The sequence below is a fragment of the Miniopterus schreibersii genome (genome assembly GCF_964146895.1).
Source record: "Miniopterus schreibersii genome assembly, chromosome: 3".
In the NCBI taxonomy this organism is placed as follows: Eukaryota; Metazoa; Chordata; class Mammalia; order Chiroptera; family Miniopteridae; genus Miniopterus; species Miniopterus schreibersii.
Genome location: NC_138103.1, coordinates 72,453,415 through 72,472,030, shown reverse-complemented (window position 1 = coordinate 72,472,030; position 18,616 = coordinate 72,453,415). Strand labels below are relative to the sequence as shown.

General features: G+C 33.7%; 1 protein-coding gene across 11 annotated transcripts in view; it reads left to right on the top strand.

Moving 5' to 3' along the window:
- The window catches only part of ERBIN (erbb2 interacting protein), a 93,167-nt gene that overhangs the window by 34,532 nt on the left and 40,019 nt on the right, over nucleotides 1-18,616 (top strand). For all 11 annotated transcript variants that reach the window (XM_081131386.1, XM_081131384.1, XM_081131380.1 and 8 more), the window contains 9 exons: nucleotides 5,640-5,718; nucleotides 7,243-7,332; nucleotides 9,024-9,080; nucleotides 12,207-12,270; nucleotides 14,789-14,863; nucleotides 15,516-15,660; nucleotides 16,652-16,724; nucleotides 17,028-17,157; nucleotides 18,057-18,172. In XM_081131386.1, the coding sequence (XP_080987512.1) occupies nucleotides 5,640-5,718; nucleotides 7,243-7,332; nucleotides 9,024-9,080; nucleotides 12,207-12,270; nucleotides 14,789-14,863; nucleotides 15,516-15,660; nucleotides 16,652-16,724; nucleotides 17,028-17,157; nucleotides 18,057-18,172 (829 nt within the window). The remainder of the gene's footprint in view (nucleotides 1-5,639; nucleotides 5,719-7,242; nucleotides 7,333-9,023; nucleotides 9,081-12,206; nucleotides 12,271-14,788; nucleotides 14,864-15,515; nucleotides 15,661-16,651; nucleotides 16,725-17,027; nucleotides 17,158-18,056; nucleotides 18,173-18,616) is intronic.

Here is an 18,616-nt window from a genome sequence, read left to right as displayed (position 1 = left end):
CTTTTTCTGTCCCTTTACTTTCAGTCCCTGTGTGTCTTTCGATCTGGAGTTGCATATGTAAGGGCCTTGTTTTTTTATCCATTCAGTCACCCTGTGTTTTTTCAATGGAGCACTTAGTCAATTTACAATTAAAGTAATTATTTTTAATCTTTTTAAAATGAGTCATTTAATTTTGCAGTTAAAAAATTTCTATTATAGCCCGAGTGGTGTGGCTCAGTGGTTGAATGTTGACCCATGAACCTGGAGGCCATGGTTTGATTCCTGGCACATGCCCAAATTGCAGGCTCAATCCCTAGTAGGGTCGTGCAGGAGGCAGCCGATTGATAATTCGCTCTCATAATTGATGTTTCTATCTCTCCCTCTCCTTTCCTCTCTGAAATCAATAAAAACAGATTAAAATTTCCCCCCTATTATATATTGCATTTTAAATTAAAAATTTGATTGAGTTACTTTATGATATCCTACTTTTTCTCCAACACACACACACACACACACACACACACACACACACACACACACACACAGAGGAATGTTGTTTAGCAATAAAAAAGAATGACATCTTGCCATTTGCAACAATATGGATGAACCTAAAGAGTATTACGCTAAGTGAAATAAGTCACACACAGAAAGACAAATAACATATGATCTCACTTATATGTGGACTCTAAAAAAAAACACCCCAAAAACAAATGCATAAAAAAAAACAGAAACAGACCGATAGATATAGAGAAAAAGCTAGTGGTTGTCAAATAGGAGGGGGTGGCAGGATGAGAATAAAAAAAGAGTGGTCAGAGGAGCCTGACTAAAACTGGTCAAGGAGAGAGTCTTTGTTGTCACCAGTTATCTGGGGCAGAGTGGCAGTATAGATGATTCTGGAGAGATTAGCAGGAAAAAAAATAAAAATAAATACGTATATACAATATATATATAATATATATACATTATATATATACATAAAGTTATTTGTAATGAAATTGCCTTTATTCCTTGTAAAACAGAATTAGGAGAAATGTTCCTAGGGTAGTCTTAAAAACCAAAGGGAGCTGAAATACTGTGTATTTGTAGTAAACAATGGGGAAGAACTATTTTATGGACTCATTTTTATTTTCGTCCAAGCAACATTCACCAAATACTTCTGTGTGTTTACTCCATATATTTAAGTGAGTGATTATTAGTTCATGTACTAGCATTCATGTACACTAATTAATAAAAAGTCCCTAAAACCTGTATCATTTTATTAACCAATGTCACTCCAATAAATTCAATTACAATTTTAAAAAATAAAGAGAAAAGATTTAAACTTTAAAAAAAGTAATATGCAACAGGAAGTGGTAGCACAGAGCATTCTAGAACTAGCAATGTCAAGAAAGGTCTAGAAGCATGAGGAAGGAATTACTACCTCAGAATGTCTTTCTGGTGCATCAATGTTTTCCCAGCTTCTAGAATACTTGCACATAGTAGGTGGTCAAGAAATAATTGCAAAATGAAAAAATGCAAAATTAGTGAGGGATAGAATAGAATAGCCCAATATAAATAAACCACCACATAACAAATGTTACTGTATGCTAAGTATTATCATAGTAAAAAAAAAGAAAAAAGTAAATGAAAGTATTATTTTATCAGATTTTGAAATGATTTAAATTTTTAGTATTCAGATGACTACTAATTTAGAGATGGATGAGAGTTTCACCTTATGTTCTGAGTGAGGAAATTGAATTACCCCTAAATTTTTTCTCTATTATAACATCTAATGATGTTAAATCTTGAATAAGATGATGTAATCTTGTATCTAAGCTCTTTTGTTTTCTCGTTTTATGTTCATATCAGTTCAGTCTAATAATATTCTCATATATCTTAATAATGCTAGATAGTGTTTCCATATTCACTAGCTGTATGCCCTGCCTAGGAGGAGGCGGGAAACATTGTGGCCTACTGGATTTGTATTCCTGTAAGCCCAATTTATTTAAAAGCAATTGTTTTAAGGTGTTTGCTTTTAGATTTTCTTAGTTTCTAATCTTTTGCATAGTTCTTCCAGTGCTTTTCAACTGGCCAGGTAGTATGGTTTAGTAATGAAATCACTTTTTTAGGAATAAGAATTAGACTCTAATCATTGCTTCTCTGTTTATAGTTTCCATTATATTGGGGAAGTAATCTAATTCTCAGTTTATATATTGTATTATCAATATTACCATTTTCCTGCCTGCCTCATGAGACTGCTAACCCCATTTTGGACCAGTCTGTGTATAGGAAGTATATAAAGTTAAGGTATTAATATTTGTTATTATTTCTTAAGGAATTCATTGTGTTATCATTTGCATTCTGTGATAAAACTGTAATGTTAGATTATGAGTCTTAATTTGATCTTCCCTTTTGTCTCTAACTTTTTGTTTTATTGTTACCTTTTTAAAGCAATAGTTTACCAAGCTGTTATTCCAAGCCATTGCAAATAGCAACTGGTGTTAAAGAAATTATCTGTTGTGTTCAAATGGCCTATCTTCTTGAGAAGACTAATGGTGATGATTGAAACATCTGTCAAAGTGGTAGACAGGGAAAGCTGGTGGGGAGGAGAGTTAAAAGAAATGAAGACTATGTAGTTATTAATTCTCCTGTATGAGCACACTGAATAAAAAGACGGGACTTATAAGGCAGAGAAACTAGAAAGAATAGCTTAGATCAGTGATTTTCACTCAGTGTGCCACAAGAATTTTTAAAACGTGCAATAGCTGACTATTTAGTTGGGTACTGACCTCTTTTCCCTCAGATGTCAAATAAAAAATGACAGCAGCCAACACAACTATAGCCATGCAGTGTGAATGAATCAAAATTATACATATTTTTGTCAGATCAGAAAAAAATATATTTTTGTGTGTGCTGCAGAATTTTAGTAATTAGTTTATGTATGCCGCGAGTTGAAAAAGGTTGAAAATCACCCTTAGATCTTTCTGGCGTGGGAATTGACCTGGAACTTAAAAATTATGTGGACTGGTGATCACTGGTCACTACCAAGTGTGTTGTTAATGTAGACTAACAGGGTGTGCACTCACTGTGCCTTACCATAACCCCTACCACTCCTTGTGTTATACCTGCTCCAAATCATACATCATATCATCCCCTGGCCAATGCAGTCACTTAAGTGTGCATTTCTGGTTTACACTGTTTTGACTAGAATCAGTATTAAATTCTGTACTGTTTATTAGCATAGTCTTTAAAGGGAAGAAACAGTAAGTAGCCACTATTAACATGCATTCTACAGACAGAGTATTGCAGTATTGATGCCCTCCAAGTAGAGATTACCAGGAATTTACATGTGGTTGAACAATTTTGGTTTATTACTTGATGCATTGGGCAAAAACCCATACCCAAGGGGTTTGAACAAGAGTCTCAGAGGGTGTTAAAAAACTTATTGTAGGATTTGGGCTTTTGTTTGGTGATTTTGAAAGGGTTTGACTATGAGGGTTTGCTGTCGATGGGATGCTGTTAAGAAGTAGGGGTAATTCTATAATTGGGAATCTTAACAAGTCATATCTGTATGGAGAACAGATTACAGTGAGGTTTGTTCCCATGTCTAGGCCACTGGAATAATGCTGCGATGACCATAGGTGCATAAAGTCCTTTTCTGTTAATGCTGTTATCTGGGAGTCTGATTCTAGTGACTGAACATTGGTGACCCTTTGTAGTGGAATATTTCAAACATTTACAAAAGTAGAGATAATATAATAAACCTGATGTATACATATCAACCAGCTTCAACATTTATCAGTATGTTGTGGTTTCATCTGTATCTCCTACTTTGCCACCTCTGATTATTTTAAAGCCAATCACAGACAGCCTTTCATACGTAAGTATTTCAGAATGAAAACACTACTGTTATCACACTTAAGAAAACGTAACAGCCAACAAAAATTAGTTAATATCATAAGATATCATCAATATTTATATTTTCTGATTTTTAGATTTAGATGAACTTCACAAGTTCCAACAAAAGTAAATCTTCCTAAAACTGAAATTAGAAAAATGAATTGTCTTAAAACTCTTAGAGAAAATTGAATTTGTAATAACAACAATAGTAAAACCTTGCCTTAAGGCATCATTGAGCCCAGATTTTTTTAATTGAAATTTTTATTGAGATAATTATAGATTCACATGCAGTTATAAGAAACATTACAGAGTGATCCTGTATACTTGTTACCTAGTTTCTCCCACTGGTAACATTTTGCAATATTATAGAACAGTATAGGATATTGACATTGATAGTCTGTCAGTCCTATTCAGATTTCCCCTGCATGTGCACGCACGTGTGTGCATGTGCATGCGTGCGTGCGTGCGTGTGTGTGTGTGTAGTAGGTTTGGATATTCATCACAGCCAGGTCTCTTGGGTCTCCTTTTATCTGGGTAGTTCTTCAGTCTTCCTTTGTCTTTTGACCTTGACAGTTTTGAAGATTACTGGCCAATAAGAATTTTCCTTATTTGGATTTGTTTGATGTTTGCTTATGATTAAATCCAGGTTGTGTGTTTTCGGCAAGAATATGACTCTGGTGATATTGCATCCCTTTTTAACACATCTCAGATTAGGTGCCACATGTTGATGTTAACTAGTGATGCTAACTTTGAAGCAATTTAAGGTGGTGCCTGTGAGATTTCTTTACTGTAGAGTTACTCTTTTCCTTTTATAATAAGTATCTTTTGGGGAGAAACTTAGATACTATACTAATATTCTGTTTCTCAGTATACTTTTTCCAGCTAGTTTTAGCATCCATGGATGAGTTTTTACTGAACAGTTGTTGGTATATTTGTCAGTTGGTGATTTTGCATTTATTTTTTATCACCCTGAACTTGCTTACTTACACTCATATAGTGATGAAATTGAAAGAGGCTTTTAAATGATCTGGTATCAACCTTGTTGAGTAATCATATCATGTTATTGGAGGAATGAGTTTAACTAACTCAGAGTTTTTAGAATATTTAAAAGGTTATTATCATTCCTTTAGTCTAGATTACAACAGTGCTACTTAAAGTTGGTCTGCCGATTGTTGCTCATTCACAAATTATTCTTACTATATTTTTGCTGAGACAGGTTGTAGAAATAAAAATAACTGCTTCAAAACTTTTACTGTAATTTGACTTGTCACAACTTTTTTTGGTATTCAACAAAAGTATAGGTCTACAACTGCCTTTAGGCATATTTACTGGTATATCTGATGTAGATTTTCTATCTCTATCTTCAGCTTTGCTTTCAGCTTTGTTATTTTATATATAAAGGGCCAGCTCATTCCGCAGCCCAGCATAAAAAAGTAATGCCTCTTTTTATGTGAGAAAAACGGAATGCTGTGTTCTACATTTTGTGCCCTTCATCACACAGAGAAGGCACTAATTTTCAGAAGAGCTAAGAGAAGGAAAGGAACATAAAACTAACCAGGATAATTAGCAGTGATAAAGAGGCAAATGAACAAAAGATGCAGGAGAAAAGAGGTTATTGTGGCATAGTTCTGTTTGGTTAACCTGGGCATTACCAACTTATCTAGATCTTGCTTAGTTGGTAAATTTCCAATCTACAAGGCGTACATTAATTATTCCAATTTCATTATTTTGTCTTGTGAAATAGGTTCTTTTAATTTGATCATTAATTGTTCATTTTTTAGGAATACAGGAATTTCCAGAGAATATAAAAAATTGTAAAGTTTTAACAATTGTGGAGGCCAGTGTAAACCCCATTTCCAAGTAAGTTCTTCTCTGTTGAATTATGTTACTTTTGTGAATTACTATCAAACTATGAATAGTAGTAGAATATTACTACTATGAAATAGTAATAGAATATTACTTTCTATATTTTAATGAATATTTAGTATTAATCTTAAGTGTATATAAAATTTGTTTTAGATTAAAATGGAATCTCTCAAATCTTTATAACCTCCTATTTTGAAAAGGTAAATTTGACATCCAATCAGATAATGCAAGTGTTTTGCTCCAGGTTCCACAGGTAGTTATTGTCAGAAATGAGACTAGAATCCAGGTTTCCTTGCTCACTGTTACTGGCACAATGTAAGAACGTCTTCGCCTGTAAATCAAATGTGTGGCACACTCAGACTTTGGAAAATAGTTAGCTGAACCGTCAAGAAGGGAAAAGCCAGGTATTGATTGTACCAAATACCAGAGGTCATATATATTCTTTTATGATGGTAACGGCTGTAAACAGAACACTTTCCTGGTACCAAAACTGTTAAATTTTGCAAACTTAGAATCAGGTGGAGCAAAAGGTGAACAGAGTGAAACATGGGCTGGTGTGGCTAAGTCGGAAGTTGAAACCAACTATCACATATTACAGTAACATATTTAATGAGTTTCTCTAAACATAACATTTGTTCACTTACTGTGGAAGGTGGAGGAATGTGGCCTAGGGGAGAAAGAAAAGTCAGAGACTGAAAGCTTTGTACTTGATAAAGCCCAGGACAGACATGCAAAGGCGATGTCTTATCCTCACCTGAAAGTGTCGCTCTAGCCTCAGATTCTAGACCTGTGACTTCTGTTGTAAGCCAGAGGGAAGACAGGCCAGTACTTACGGTTCTTATATGGCCTTAAAATGTCACTTAGCTTTTTATATTATTTCTCTTTCATGCTTATAAAATTCTACAATCTTTATTTGATTATTTTGGGGTTGGATGTTGAAACTGAAAATAATTTAAACCGAGGATGATTTTGCCTTAAAGGTTTATTTGGTAAATTCTGGAGACACTTTTGGTTCCCACAGCTTGTGGTGGTAGGCAGTGCCACTCTACTGGATGCTAGTGGGTAGAGGCCAGATATCCAACAGTGCAGAAGACAGCCTCTTCACAGCAAAGAATTATCCAGCCCCGATAGTCAACACTGTCAAGGTTTAGAATTCCTTATCTAGTCCTTTGGATCGATGTTACCTAAGGAGAATTTAAAGAGTGCCTGCAGGTGTCATAATTATGTCCTAAATTCTGTGTGTTGTGGCTCATTAATAGTTGGCAATTTTGTGTAGATTTTATCTTTGGGACAAATATTGCCTCACTACCTTTTAACAAAGAGATAAAGATACAAGCATTGAAACAGGTAAGTTATTACAAAAGGCATATTTCAATTTGAAGATCACTCGTAAAAGTAGAGAGGTGACTGTTATCTGTTGAGAACATGTGTTGATTAGACAGATTCTTAGTGAGATTTTAATAAGAGACTGAAATTGTGTATGTGAATTTAATTTAAATTCTGGTATATTTTATATAGGCTTCCTGATGGATTTTCTCAGCTGTTAAACCTAACCCAGTTATATCTGAATGATGCTTTCCTTGAGTTCTTGCCCGCTAATTTTGGCAGGTAAGTTATAGTTTCTTCTAAAACCTCTTGTTAGCTCCTGTAAAGTTTATAAAACTATAAGTTGCTTTAGTAATACTGTTAATTACAGTTTCATAGGCTTTCCTTTTGTAATTATTTCCAAGCATTGTGATTTTTATAGTTTCTTCAGAAATTATTTTGACTTTTAATTTATTTTTCCAAGTAAAGAATAAGCAATGAAAATTTAAAGGAAAAGTAATGTAAGACTTGAATTGGTTTTTAAAGTATGCAAAAATAGAGTGTAAATGTGGGTAATTTCTGTATATTTGAAATAAGTAATGCTTTATTCTTAGCATTTATCACATTTGAAAACGATCTATTGATTTATCTGTCTTCTCCACTAGAATCAAAATTCTGGAGAAAAGAGAATGTGTTTCTGGGTTCCAGCACCTTGCTCCCTCGCTCCCCCCAATATCTGAACGTTTCTGGTCTTGTTATAGTCCCTGAGTAATTTTTTTAAATGAAAAGATGCATCACTGCTAGGTATCAGATTATTATAATTTTTAAATTAATTGCTAGAGAAGCTGCTATCCAACTACGTGTTAATATTATAGTCATCTTTTTGTCTAAAATTAAAGACAAATATCATATGATTTCACTTATATATGGAAACTTAAAAAAAGAACAAAACCCAAACCTCCAAGCTCACAGATACAGATAACAGATCGATTGGTGGTTATTGTGGGTAGGTGTGGGGGATGGGGGGTTAAATGGGTGAAGGTGATAAAAAGGTACAAACTTTCAGTTATAAATAAATAAATCATGGTATGTAATGTACAGTATGATTTCTATATTTAATAATTACTGTATTGTATATCTGAAAATTGCGAAGAGAGTATATCTTAAAATTTCTCATCACAAGAAAAAATTTGTGACTATGTATGGTGGTAAATATTAACTAAACTTAGGTGGTGACCATTTTGCAATATATTCAAAGTTGAAATCATTATATTGTACACCTAAAACTAGTATAATGTCAATTATATTTCAATAAGGAAAAAAATTCTGGGCATTGTTGCAGTCCAATGACTGTCTTGTGGGAGCTGCATTATCATGCTTCATATATTTATATACATACATACTTGTATATGTGTATATCTGCATGCATACACGTATAAAGGTTGTATTCTTGTTGGATTCCTGTTCTATATCTGGCATTTGGACCACTTTTTATTTTTTATTTTTATTTTTTGAAATATACATCACACATAATATTGTGGCAGTTTAAGGTATAAGTGATGATGTGATCCATTTATATACTGTAATATCATTGCTCTTGTAGCATTAGTTAGCAACTCTATACCACTTTATCTGCTCATTTTTTTCTATAAATTTATTGGAAAGTGTATCGTTACAGTGCTAGCGGATTTTTCCTTTTCCGTGTCTCTTTGTGTTGTTCCCTTATGGTTTCCTCTCAGAGCCCAACTCTAGAGTTGAATTACTATTCAGAAATATCTAATAATTTTGGGAGGTATTTTCATAGACATGAAGTACTCTAGGTTTGATATTTAGGGATATTCATTTTGTGCTTTGAATATTCCTGTATAATTTTTGATACTGTATTCTGCGCATTGTAATTACACAATACTGATTGCTTCAAAACTTTAGACTATGACATTAACTTGTTAATTCTTTTTGTCATATATACTTGATTTGTTTTTTCTGTTTTGCAGATTAACTAAACTCCAGATATTAGAACTTAGAGAAAACCAGTTGAAAATGTTGCCAAAGTAAGTAAAGGTGCTGTGCTTTCTAAAATTTAGTTTAGAATTTTTAATTTGTAGGTCCTTAGAAAAATGTTAACTTTTTAATATCTGAAATAAAAGTGCAAATTATTTTAAAAGACTGATATTTTTGGTCATCATATTTAAATTAGTTGTGGTCAACATGAAAATCTATGCATCTGTATTTGGCATTTAATAGTGATTTCACAGCCTCTGGAACACAGTCTTATGTGACAAAAGTCAAAATAACAAGTATGTAAAACCCACTTGAATCCCAAATAAAGGCCCCAGTTCAACTCTTACATAGTACTCACTAGAGAGATCCAAAGGGTCTTCATGTGAAGTTCATGATAACTATAGTTCTGAGACCTTGTCTGGTTTTTTAGTCTGTTGTAAATTAAAAGTGGGGTAGAGGGCCCCCTACTGGTAAACTAACATCAAAAAGAGATGGCAGTCCAAGAGCAAATAAAACTAAAACGAGTCTACAAACTCAAAATACACTGTGTAGTCTGTGTTCATTTATTGCAGAGATGTCTTAAAACGCCCTGAATGCATTGCTCATTTTTTATAGTTTAGGCATTAGCAAACTATAGTCTGTGGTTACATCTGGCCCACTGCCTGTTTTTGTGAATAAAGTTCACTGGAACCACATTCATTCATTTACATATTGTTTATGGCTGCTTTTGCTCTACAGTGGTAGAGTGGAATAGTTGTAACAAATTACATGCAAAGACTAAAATATTTACTATCTGGCCCTTTATAGAAAATTTTGCTGACTCCTGTTACAATTTGTCAAGAGTTAATTGTCACCTCTTCAGGGCAGTATCTTTAGTTCCCTAGGAGTTAGTTGTTCTGTGTACTCTACTTCAGGCATCATGTTTATATCTGTTATGACATTTACCACACTAGTCCAATTTTTTTATACATTTCACTCCCTTCCTACCTGACCAGCATATGTAACATGTGCACATGTACTTCTACCCCCCCCAATAACGAATCTTTGAAGGCAAAGAGCATATCTAGTTTTGATTCCCAAAAGACATTATGTATTAGCTTAGTAATTGTTCAGTGCAGGAATGGTTGGAGTTTATAGTGATAGTTGTGAGCATAAATTAAAGTAGGAATTATTATCCATATTAAAATTCAAAAAAGTTTAAATATTTTACATTTGGTTTTGGCATTGATGACTCCTTAACTTAAAAACTTTACTGTTTTCACCCGGCCGGGCGTGGCTCAGCGGTTGAGCATCGACCTGGGATCCAGGAGATCGGGGTTCGATTCCTAGTCAGGGCACATGCCCGGGTTGCGGGCTAGGTAGCTGATCAGTGACTCTCTCATCATTGATGTTTCTGTCTCTCTCTCTCTCCCTCCTTTCCTCTCTCTGAAATCAATAAAGATATGTTTAAGAAAAAAAAAACAACAAAAAACTTTACTGTTTTCTAAGAGGTTTGAATAATCAAAATGTAAATTGTTTACTGAAATAGCCTACAGTTAATATGATCTATCTGATCATAAGGAATTCACTTATTTTAACTCCTTAACTTCAAATTTGCAAATGTAGTCCTTTTCTGCTTTCTTTTTAAGACTTATAACTAAAACCTTTGAGGCTTCACAAACTCTAAAGCCATGCGCATTCACGCTGTGTGAGTGAACCTTTCCATGATCAAAGACAGAGTAGTGGGAAAGCTGTTTAGACACGTAGTTAAGTGAAACTTAATACCATCTTAATAGAGGAGGGCACAGTGCCAGAAAAACAGACTGTATTTTTCCTTTGAGACAGGAGAAGAGAAGATAAAAATGAGTTAAATATACAAAAGAATTTTAGAGGTAAACAGGAGGAAATTTGAGGGATATTGTTTCTACTTTCTCCTTGAAGTGGGAAGCTGGATCTTAAATGAAAAGACTTGAAAATGAAATTGTGTGTCTTAGGTATATTTTTGAGTTGTAGGAGTAGGACCAAAGTTGCCAGTATTAGCTGGCTACAACAAGTTAAGATGGAGATACTTTAGGACTTTACGCTGTATTTCTTCTTTTTTATTGCATATATGTGGCATTCATGTTTTCCTAAATCAGTTTTAAAACAACTTCCTAAAAGCATATCATTTGTAACTGAATTTTTCTGATGCACTGCTTCTCTTTTTGTTCCCTCTTTTGTAACTTTCCCTTGTTGATACAGTGTTTAATTGCTGCATGTGAATTTTCTGTTATCTTGTCACAGTTCTCTACTTTTCTGAAATGTCCACCCAGTAACAGCATTATGTACAAAGGAGTTAAATATCATAGCATCTAATCTTTCCTGAGAAAGATCCTGGAAACAACTTTTGCTTTGTTATGAAGCAAACCAGAATTGGCTTATACGTTTTCTGGACAAAGATAAGAATAAGTGAAGTAGAACACTAGTATCTCATAGTACCTGAGAACAGACATTCAGTAAATCTTAAGTTAAAGCAGTTTTGAGGAAAATTGGTTTTGTGAGATGAATTAAATTAGAATTGATAGAATGGCATATTTAAAATAGAAAGGTTGGGGAAAATTAGCTTTCTCTAATGTTAGGTCCGTAACACAGTAACATTACTATTATAATGTGTTTTATATTTTTTCACTAAAAAGCCAGAGAAACATTTAAGTTAGTTTTATTTTACTTACTATTTCTAATATGTTAAATTTCCACAGGTGATGGAACTGCACATGCACATAAACACATTATCTTTTATACTATATTTTTGCTGTAACTTTTCTATGTTTAGATACACAAGTACCATTGTGCTACAGCCACCTACAGTGTTCAGTATAGTAGCATACTGTACAGGCTGTTTCCTAGGAGCTATAGGCTATACTATATAGCCTACGCATGTAGTAGGCTGAACCATCTAGATTTGTTTAGGAATACTCTTATGATGTTCGAACAACAACAAAATCACCCAACAATACATTTCTCAGAACGTATCCCTGTTGTTAAGTGAGGCATAACTGAATGATGACTTCTTAGAAAATTATTTTTATGTTGTCAACATGTGAAAACCTATATATCAGTAGACATTACATAAGAATGTTTTACACTATTAACTTGAAAACTTCCCTGTAATTGATATTTTTGTACACTTAATTCTTTATTAATCCGCTGTTGCACAGAACCATGAATAGACTGACCCAGCTGGAAAGACTGGATTTGGGAAGTAATGAATTCACAGAAGTGGTAAGTTCTCACCAATCTCACTATCCATAGTCTTATATTTCATCAAGAACAAAATGTAAAAATTAATATATTCTTTGCATTTTTAAGTATGAAATTGAGTAAAGATATACACACATTATTGAGAGACAAGATATAAAAGTTCTTGACAGGGAAAATGAACCAGATAGAAACATCCGACAGGAGTGACGATAAAATGTAAAATTAATGAGAAACCCATAGAAAAAGGTAACCAAAAGTTTTTAGGTATTAGGAGTAGAAAGTTTGAGAGATTATAAAGGAAAAACAAAGTTTCATCAGACTAGAATGCATCAGGAGAAGTATTAATTCTGGTCAAAAATAATTCCCAGGGGAGGGATATTGCTTAGGAATTTATTCAGTAATGCTGAAACATTCCTCTGTAATAATTTTACTTAATAGCCGAAGGGAAAATATTGAGTGAAACAATTGTTATTGTTGAGTTCGTAGTGAGATCTCTGGATTATGCTTTTGCTTTGTATGCAAAGTGTACTATGATGTTGAGTGAAAAAGGAAAGGAGTATAAGCAGTTTTTTGGCTTTAGTCATTTCTCCAAGAGAACTCAGAAAATAAGCTAGATTTGTTTTTTTATTTTAATTTTAATCCTCACCTGAGGATATTCATTGCTTTTTCAGAGAGAGTGGAGGGGGGGGGGGTGAGAAGCATCTATGTGAGAGAGACACATCAATTGGTTGCCTCCCACATGTGCTCCTACTGGAGTTGACTCAAACCCTAGACCCGTCAGTGTGCGGGCCAATGCTCTAACCATTGAGCCAAACCAGCTAGGGCATAATTATTTTAATTGTGATAGATTTCAAATGAGATCTTGTTGAGAACAAGAATTTTTCAGCACTGTGAGCTGCATGATTACCCTGTGGATATTTTATTGAACATTTGCTCACTAATTATAGTAAGCTTCTCAGCTGAAATCAGTGGAGGAGCATGGTGGTTTTGGGACCTCATTTTTTAATTTTAATTGAAGGTGACTTATGATTGGTTTTGTGTGTTATGGAAGACTTTACTGCTTGTGAAAAAATACATATTCTATGCTTCCTAAATTTATTGTACTCTCAATATTTGTTTTATATGTATTAATCTATCTCCATATTAACTGTTTGAAGACTTTTAATTACTGTTTATTTTATGAATCAGCAGTATTAAAAAATCATTAATTTTTATTTTATTTTGGTCTTCCAGTGGTATACATACAATATACCTTATAAAAAACGTACTATTAGAATTACAATAGGTAGAGCACAAAAGGAAATTTTTTTTTTTAAATATATCTTTATTGATTTCAGAGAGAGGAAGGGAGAGGGAGAGAGAGAAATAGAAACATCAATGATGAGAGAGTCATTGATCGGCTGCAGCCCGCAACCCGGGCATGTGCCCTGACCGGGAATCGAACCCCGATCTCCTGGATCCTAGGTCAGTGCTCAACCGCTGAGCCACTCCCGGCTGGGCACAAAAGGAAATTTTTTTAAATCCACATTGTACCTAGAGTTCTTACTGATACTTATATTTTAAAAGTAAATCTGAATGACATGCCTTTTACGTATTACTAATGTTATTAGGGTGTTAGTACTCCATGCCATCACAATGCCATTGATAAGACACAGGTTTGTGGGGTGACAGATGTCTTTGAAGGATGAATTCAAAAGAGCCTCCAAGGGTGAATGTCCAAGGTCAAGTTTTGCCTTAATACCAAGGTGCACTGCAACTCTTGATTTTTTGGGTCCTCAGCATCATATTATAAACAATATTCCACCATGTGATTGCCAGGAGTATAAAATAGCAGAATACAGCCCTGGCTGGGTGGCTCTGTTGATTGGAACGTTGTCTGTACACTAAAAGGTTGCAGCTTTGATCCCTGTCAGGGCATATTACCCAGGTTGTGTGTTTGATCCCCCCGTCGGGGCGCATAAAGGAGGCAATTGATTGATGTTTCGCTCTCACATTGATGTTTTTCTCTGTCTCCCTTTCTCTAAAAATCAGTAAAAACATATCCTCAGGTGAGGATTAAAAGTAATAATAAAATAAAATAACAATATCTTTATCATGTGATTATGCCTTGGTTCACTTACCTTTCCTTATTATTGGACATTGAAGATGTGTGTTGCCCTATTTCTTCTTTTCTTCCCTCCTTTTCTTAACAGCCTTCATGCCTTTATAGGTAATGATTGAGAGTATCTTTTTATTGTACTCTTGAAAGCAGTGGCCCTTATTTTTATTTATTTATTGTATAAATACATCTATTATGTAATCAAAAGCTTTAAATGAATTTTATGCAATCTACTGTTAGGGCTTCTCTATCTTTGTGTGCTCCTGTAGTTGTCATATAGTAGAAAGGTTTGACTCTTGGCTCTGCTTTATTTCCTCCTCATTTTTTTGTTTTAAACTAAAAATTATCACTAGAAATTTCTAGGATTTTTTTTGCCAAATAAAGTCACTCAAGTAAATAATTGGATTCCCCACCACCACCCCTTCTTTCCAATCCAAACAGCCTGAAGTACTTGAGCAACTAAGTGGATTGAAAGAATTTTGGATGGACGGTAATAGACTGACTTTTATTCCAGGGGTATGTATATCAAATTTTAAACAGCTTTCCTTACTGCTCTGTATCCTTTGCAGTTTTATGAATTGTACATTTTCAAATTACTTTTACTTAGTGAAAAAATGGATGGTTATTTAATTCTTAATAGTATTAAATAGTTATAAAAAATTGTATTTTTTTTACTTTTAACACAAGCTTGATTAAAATCAGAAAATTTCCAGAATAAACTTTTGTAAAATAGTCTCTTTTTAATACCATGGGGTGCGTCCTTCCCAGTGGTTGCAGTTGACTTTGTAACCTAATTCAGTTTGCCCATGGAGTTGTTCAAGTAGGATATTTTCCCTGTGGTTTCTGTCTTACAACTGACATTCTCTTTGTTCCCACACCTGAAGCATAAGAACCCTGTAGGTTCTGTACCCCTAGCCAATGATGAACAGCCAAGTTCCCAAAGAAAAGTATATGTCCATTGTTACTGCTGGGCTAAAATTAATAGGAGCTCTTAGCTTTATTACTGAATACATTACTAATGATATTTTTAAAAAATTTATGAGTTTTTCTCTTCTCAGATAAAAACATCTAATTATAAGTTATAACTTGGTATTAGGTTCATTACCTAAACATTTTACAGGTTACTTACTATTGATAGAGCCATTGGATTTTCTTTTTTTACTTACAGTTTATGGGTAGTTTGAAACAGCTCACATATTTGGATGTTTCTAAAAATAATATTGAAATGGTTGAAGAAGGAGTTTCAGCATGTGAAAACCTTCAAGACCTCCTATTATCAAGTAATTCACTTCAACAACTGCCCGAGACTATTGGTTTGTATCGCTTTCTAATTCGTGTAATTAATTTTTAGTAATGTAAAATCTGAGAAATTAAGTTTTTGCCATTACTTGACTTGTTGAGATAGTTTTCCTGTACTGCTGAAGTCACAGATCTTACTTGAATTTTTTCCTGATTTGATCAGTTATACAGTTTACTCCTTTGTTGAAGGAATGTTCAAAGAAATGTCATTTTTATTACTGTAATAAAATTTAATTTAAAAAAGGTTAATTGATGCAAACTTGGTTTAATTTTTTATTATAGCCCTTAATCTGATAACTTTTTGAGTCTTACTTCATTTTAAACTCACAGATAAAAAAGACCAGTTTAGCAAATTCTATGAGAGTCTGTATTTGCTTGTCTGATGATGCATCAAGGGAATTGAATTATTTTGATTATAGAACCAAAAAGTTGAATCTTGGCTTCTTTGTGATGTTTAAATGTAAAAACCAAAAAATATTTTTACATATTTTTCAATTGAACTATATAGTTTTAGCTCAGGTTACATTTTGCAGATTCCATAATTCAGCATGTTTAATTTTAAATTAAGCTCCATTTTATTGTTTTAGTATTTAGTATAAATAGAATACTCAGAATAGTTTGTTATACACCTGTGAAAGCTACCTTCCTACTACCATTTCTTTAATCTATTAATACCACACATTTGTATTATGTTTCTACCGTGCGATGGCATTGTTTTAAGGAGGAGAACTACAGTGGTGAACAAAGTAAACAGAAGTTTATGGACTCTTATAACGCTTACATTTCAGTGGGGGTTAAATAGATGAATATATACTAATGTTAAGAGGTGATATATAGGTAAAAATGAAAATACAGGGTAAGGAAATAGAGAGTGAGGGGGTTTGTGCAGTGTCTCCAGGTTAAGAAAATTATGATTAATGTCAAATATTTGTGCTCACATTGACTGTTGGTTGGCTTGCTTCTAGTTCAAGCTAGAAAATTGTGTATTATTTCTTCCCTCAATAGGTTCATTGAAGAATGTAACAACTCTTAAAATAGATGAAAATCAATTAATGTATCTACCAGACTCTATTGGAGGGTAAGATTTTTGTCAATTAATGGAACTAGAAGACTTTACTTTCAGTTCAGCGTGCCATATATAGTTTCAGATAATTGCATAAATAGCATCTAAAGGAGATTCTATAAACATTTAAATAAGCAATTGGTTATAGGTTAGATATGTTTATAATAAAAATCTATTTTTCTATTGGTGAAGTTTATCTTAGTGGAGATAAGTGTTTTGCTAGTTTGGTTAAAGTCAAGTTCAAAAGTTCCTATGTTTTTAAGTTTTGTATTCTTAAAAGAATATTTTTTTAATGAACGTTTTCTTTCTTAATTAAAGGTTAGTATCAATAGAAGAACTGGATTGTAGCTTCAATGAAATTGAAGCTTTGCCTTCATCTATTGGGCAGCTTATTAATATAAGAACCTTTGCTGCAGATCATAATTACTTACAACAGTTACCCCCGGAGGTATTGTATTTTAAATTTCTTTTGAATTTTCTTATTTTTCTAATTATTTACTATAGATACCTAGTGTGGTTTTATTCAGAAATAATTCTGTAACTAAGTTTTGGTGTTTTTAATGTCTATTGATTTCAGAGAGAGGAAGGGGGGGGAGAGAGAGAGAGAGAAACATCAATGATGAGAGAGTCATTGACTGGCCAGGCATAACTAAGTTATCTTTTGAAGAATAATTAGCTATACAGTGGTACCTCGGTTTTCAGACATCTCTGTTGAACATTTCAGTTTACCAACGCCATAAACCCAGAAGTAAATGCTTTGGTTTTCGAACACACCTTGGAAGTCGAACATGCCACATGGCTTCCACTGAGGGCAACATCCTGAGGCCTAGCTGTTGGCTGTTGATCCCTTGGTTTTCGAACGTTTCAGAACTCGAATGGTCTTCCAGAACGAATTACATTCGAAAACCGAGGTACCACTGTATTGGTTTACAAGAGATACCCTAGATACTTTTCTTCATGCATGAAAATTAATAATTGAAAAGGGAAAATATAATTTTCTTTTATAAATGAGAGGAGTATTTTTCATAGCTTTTTTTTTTTTTTTTTTTTTTAAGTATGTGTTTATTGATTTCAGAGAGACGAGGGGAGACGGGGAGAGAGAGATAGAAACATCAATGATGAGAGAGTCATCGATCGGCTGCCTCCAGCACAACTCCTGCTGGGGATCGAGCCTGCAACCCGGGCACATGCCCTGACCAGGAATCAAACTGCGATCTCCTGGTTCATAGGTTGATGCTCAACTGTTGAGTCACGCCGGCTGGGCTTTTTTATAGCTTTTGAAAATATTTTATGTCTGTTTAGCAGTAGGCCAAATTTCTGATCCCCATATTTTTGTTTCTCTTTCAGATTGGAAGCTGGAAAAATATAACTGTGCTGTTTCTCCATTCCAACAAACTTGAGACACTTCCAGAGGAAATGGGTGATATGCAAAAATTAAAAGTCATCAATTTAAGCGATAATAGGTTTGTAATTATTCATTAGTTGGTTTATAGAAACATTGGGTAAAATTAAAATTTTATTATATATGATAGAAAATCTAACACATGTTCTTTTCATATATATTTATTTTTAAATAGAATTTTTATCTGAAATCTAATTTTACCCGATATTGTCATAATGTCGTTATTTGTCATGATTCATTTTGTGTTGACCTTAGCTATGCAGCCTTTATTCTCTCTATTATAGCAACCTTTTTTATTTCTAAAGTCAGATCTTCACCTTAATACTGCTATTCAGCAAAGCAGCTTTTAATGTAATCTGATCTTTGTATTTTCCTGAGCAAAGGTGTTATTATACACCCATCATATAGCTTGGACAACATAGCCAATGTGTAGAGCAGATAGTTCACTAGGGTTACTACATAGTAACAGTGTTTAAGGTAAGAACATATTGTCAATAATTTTTTC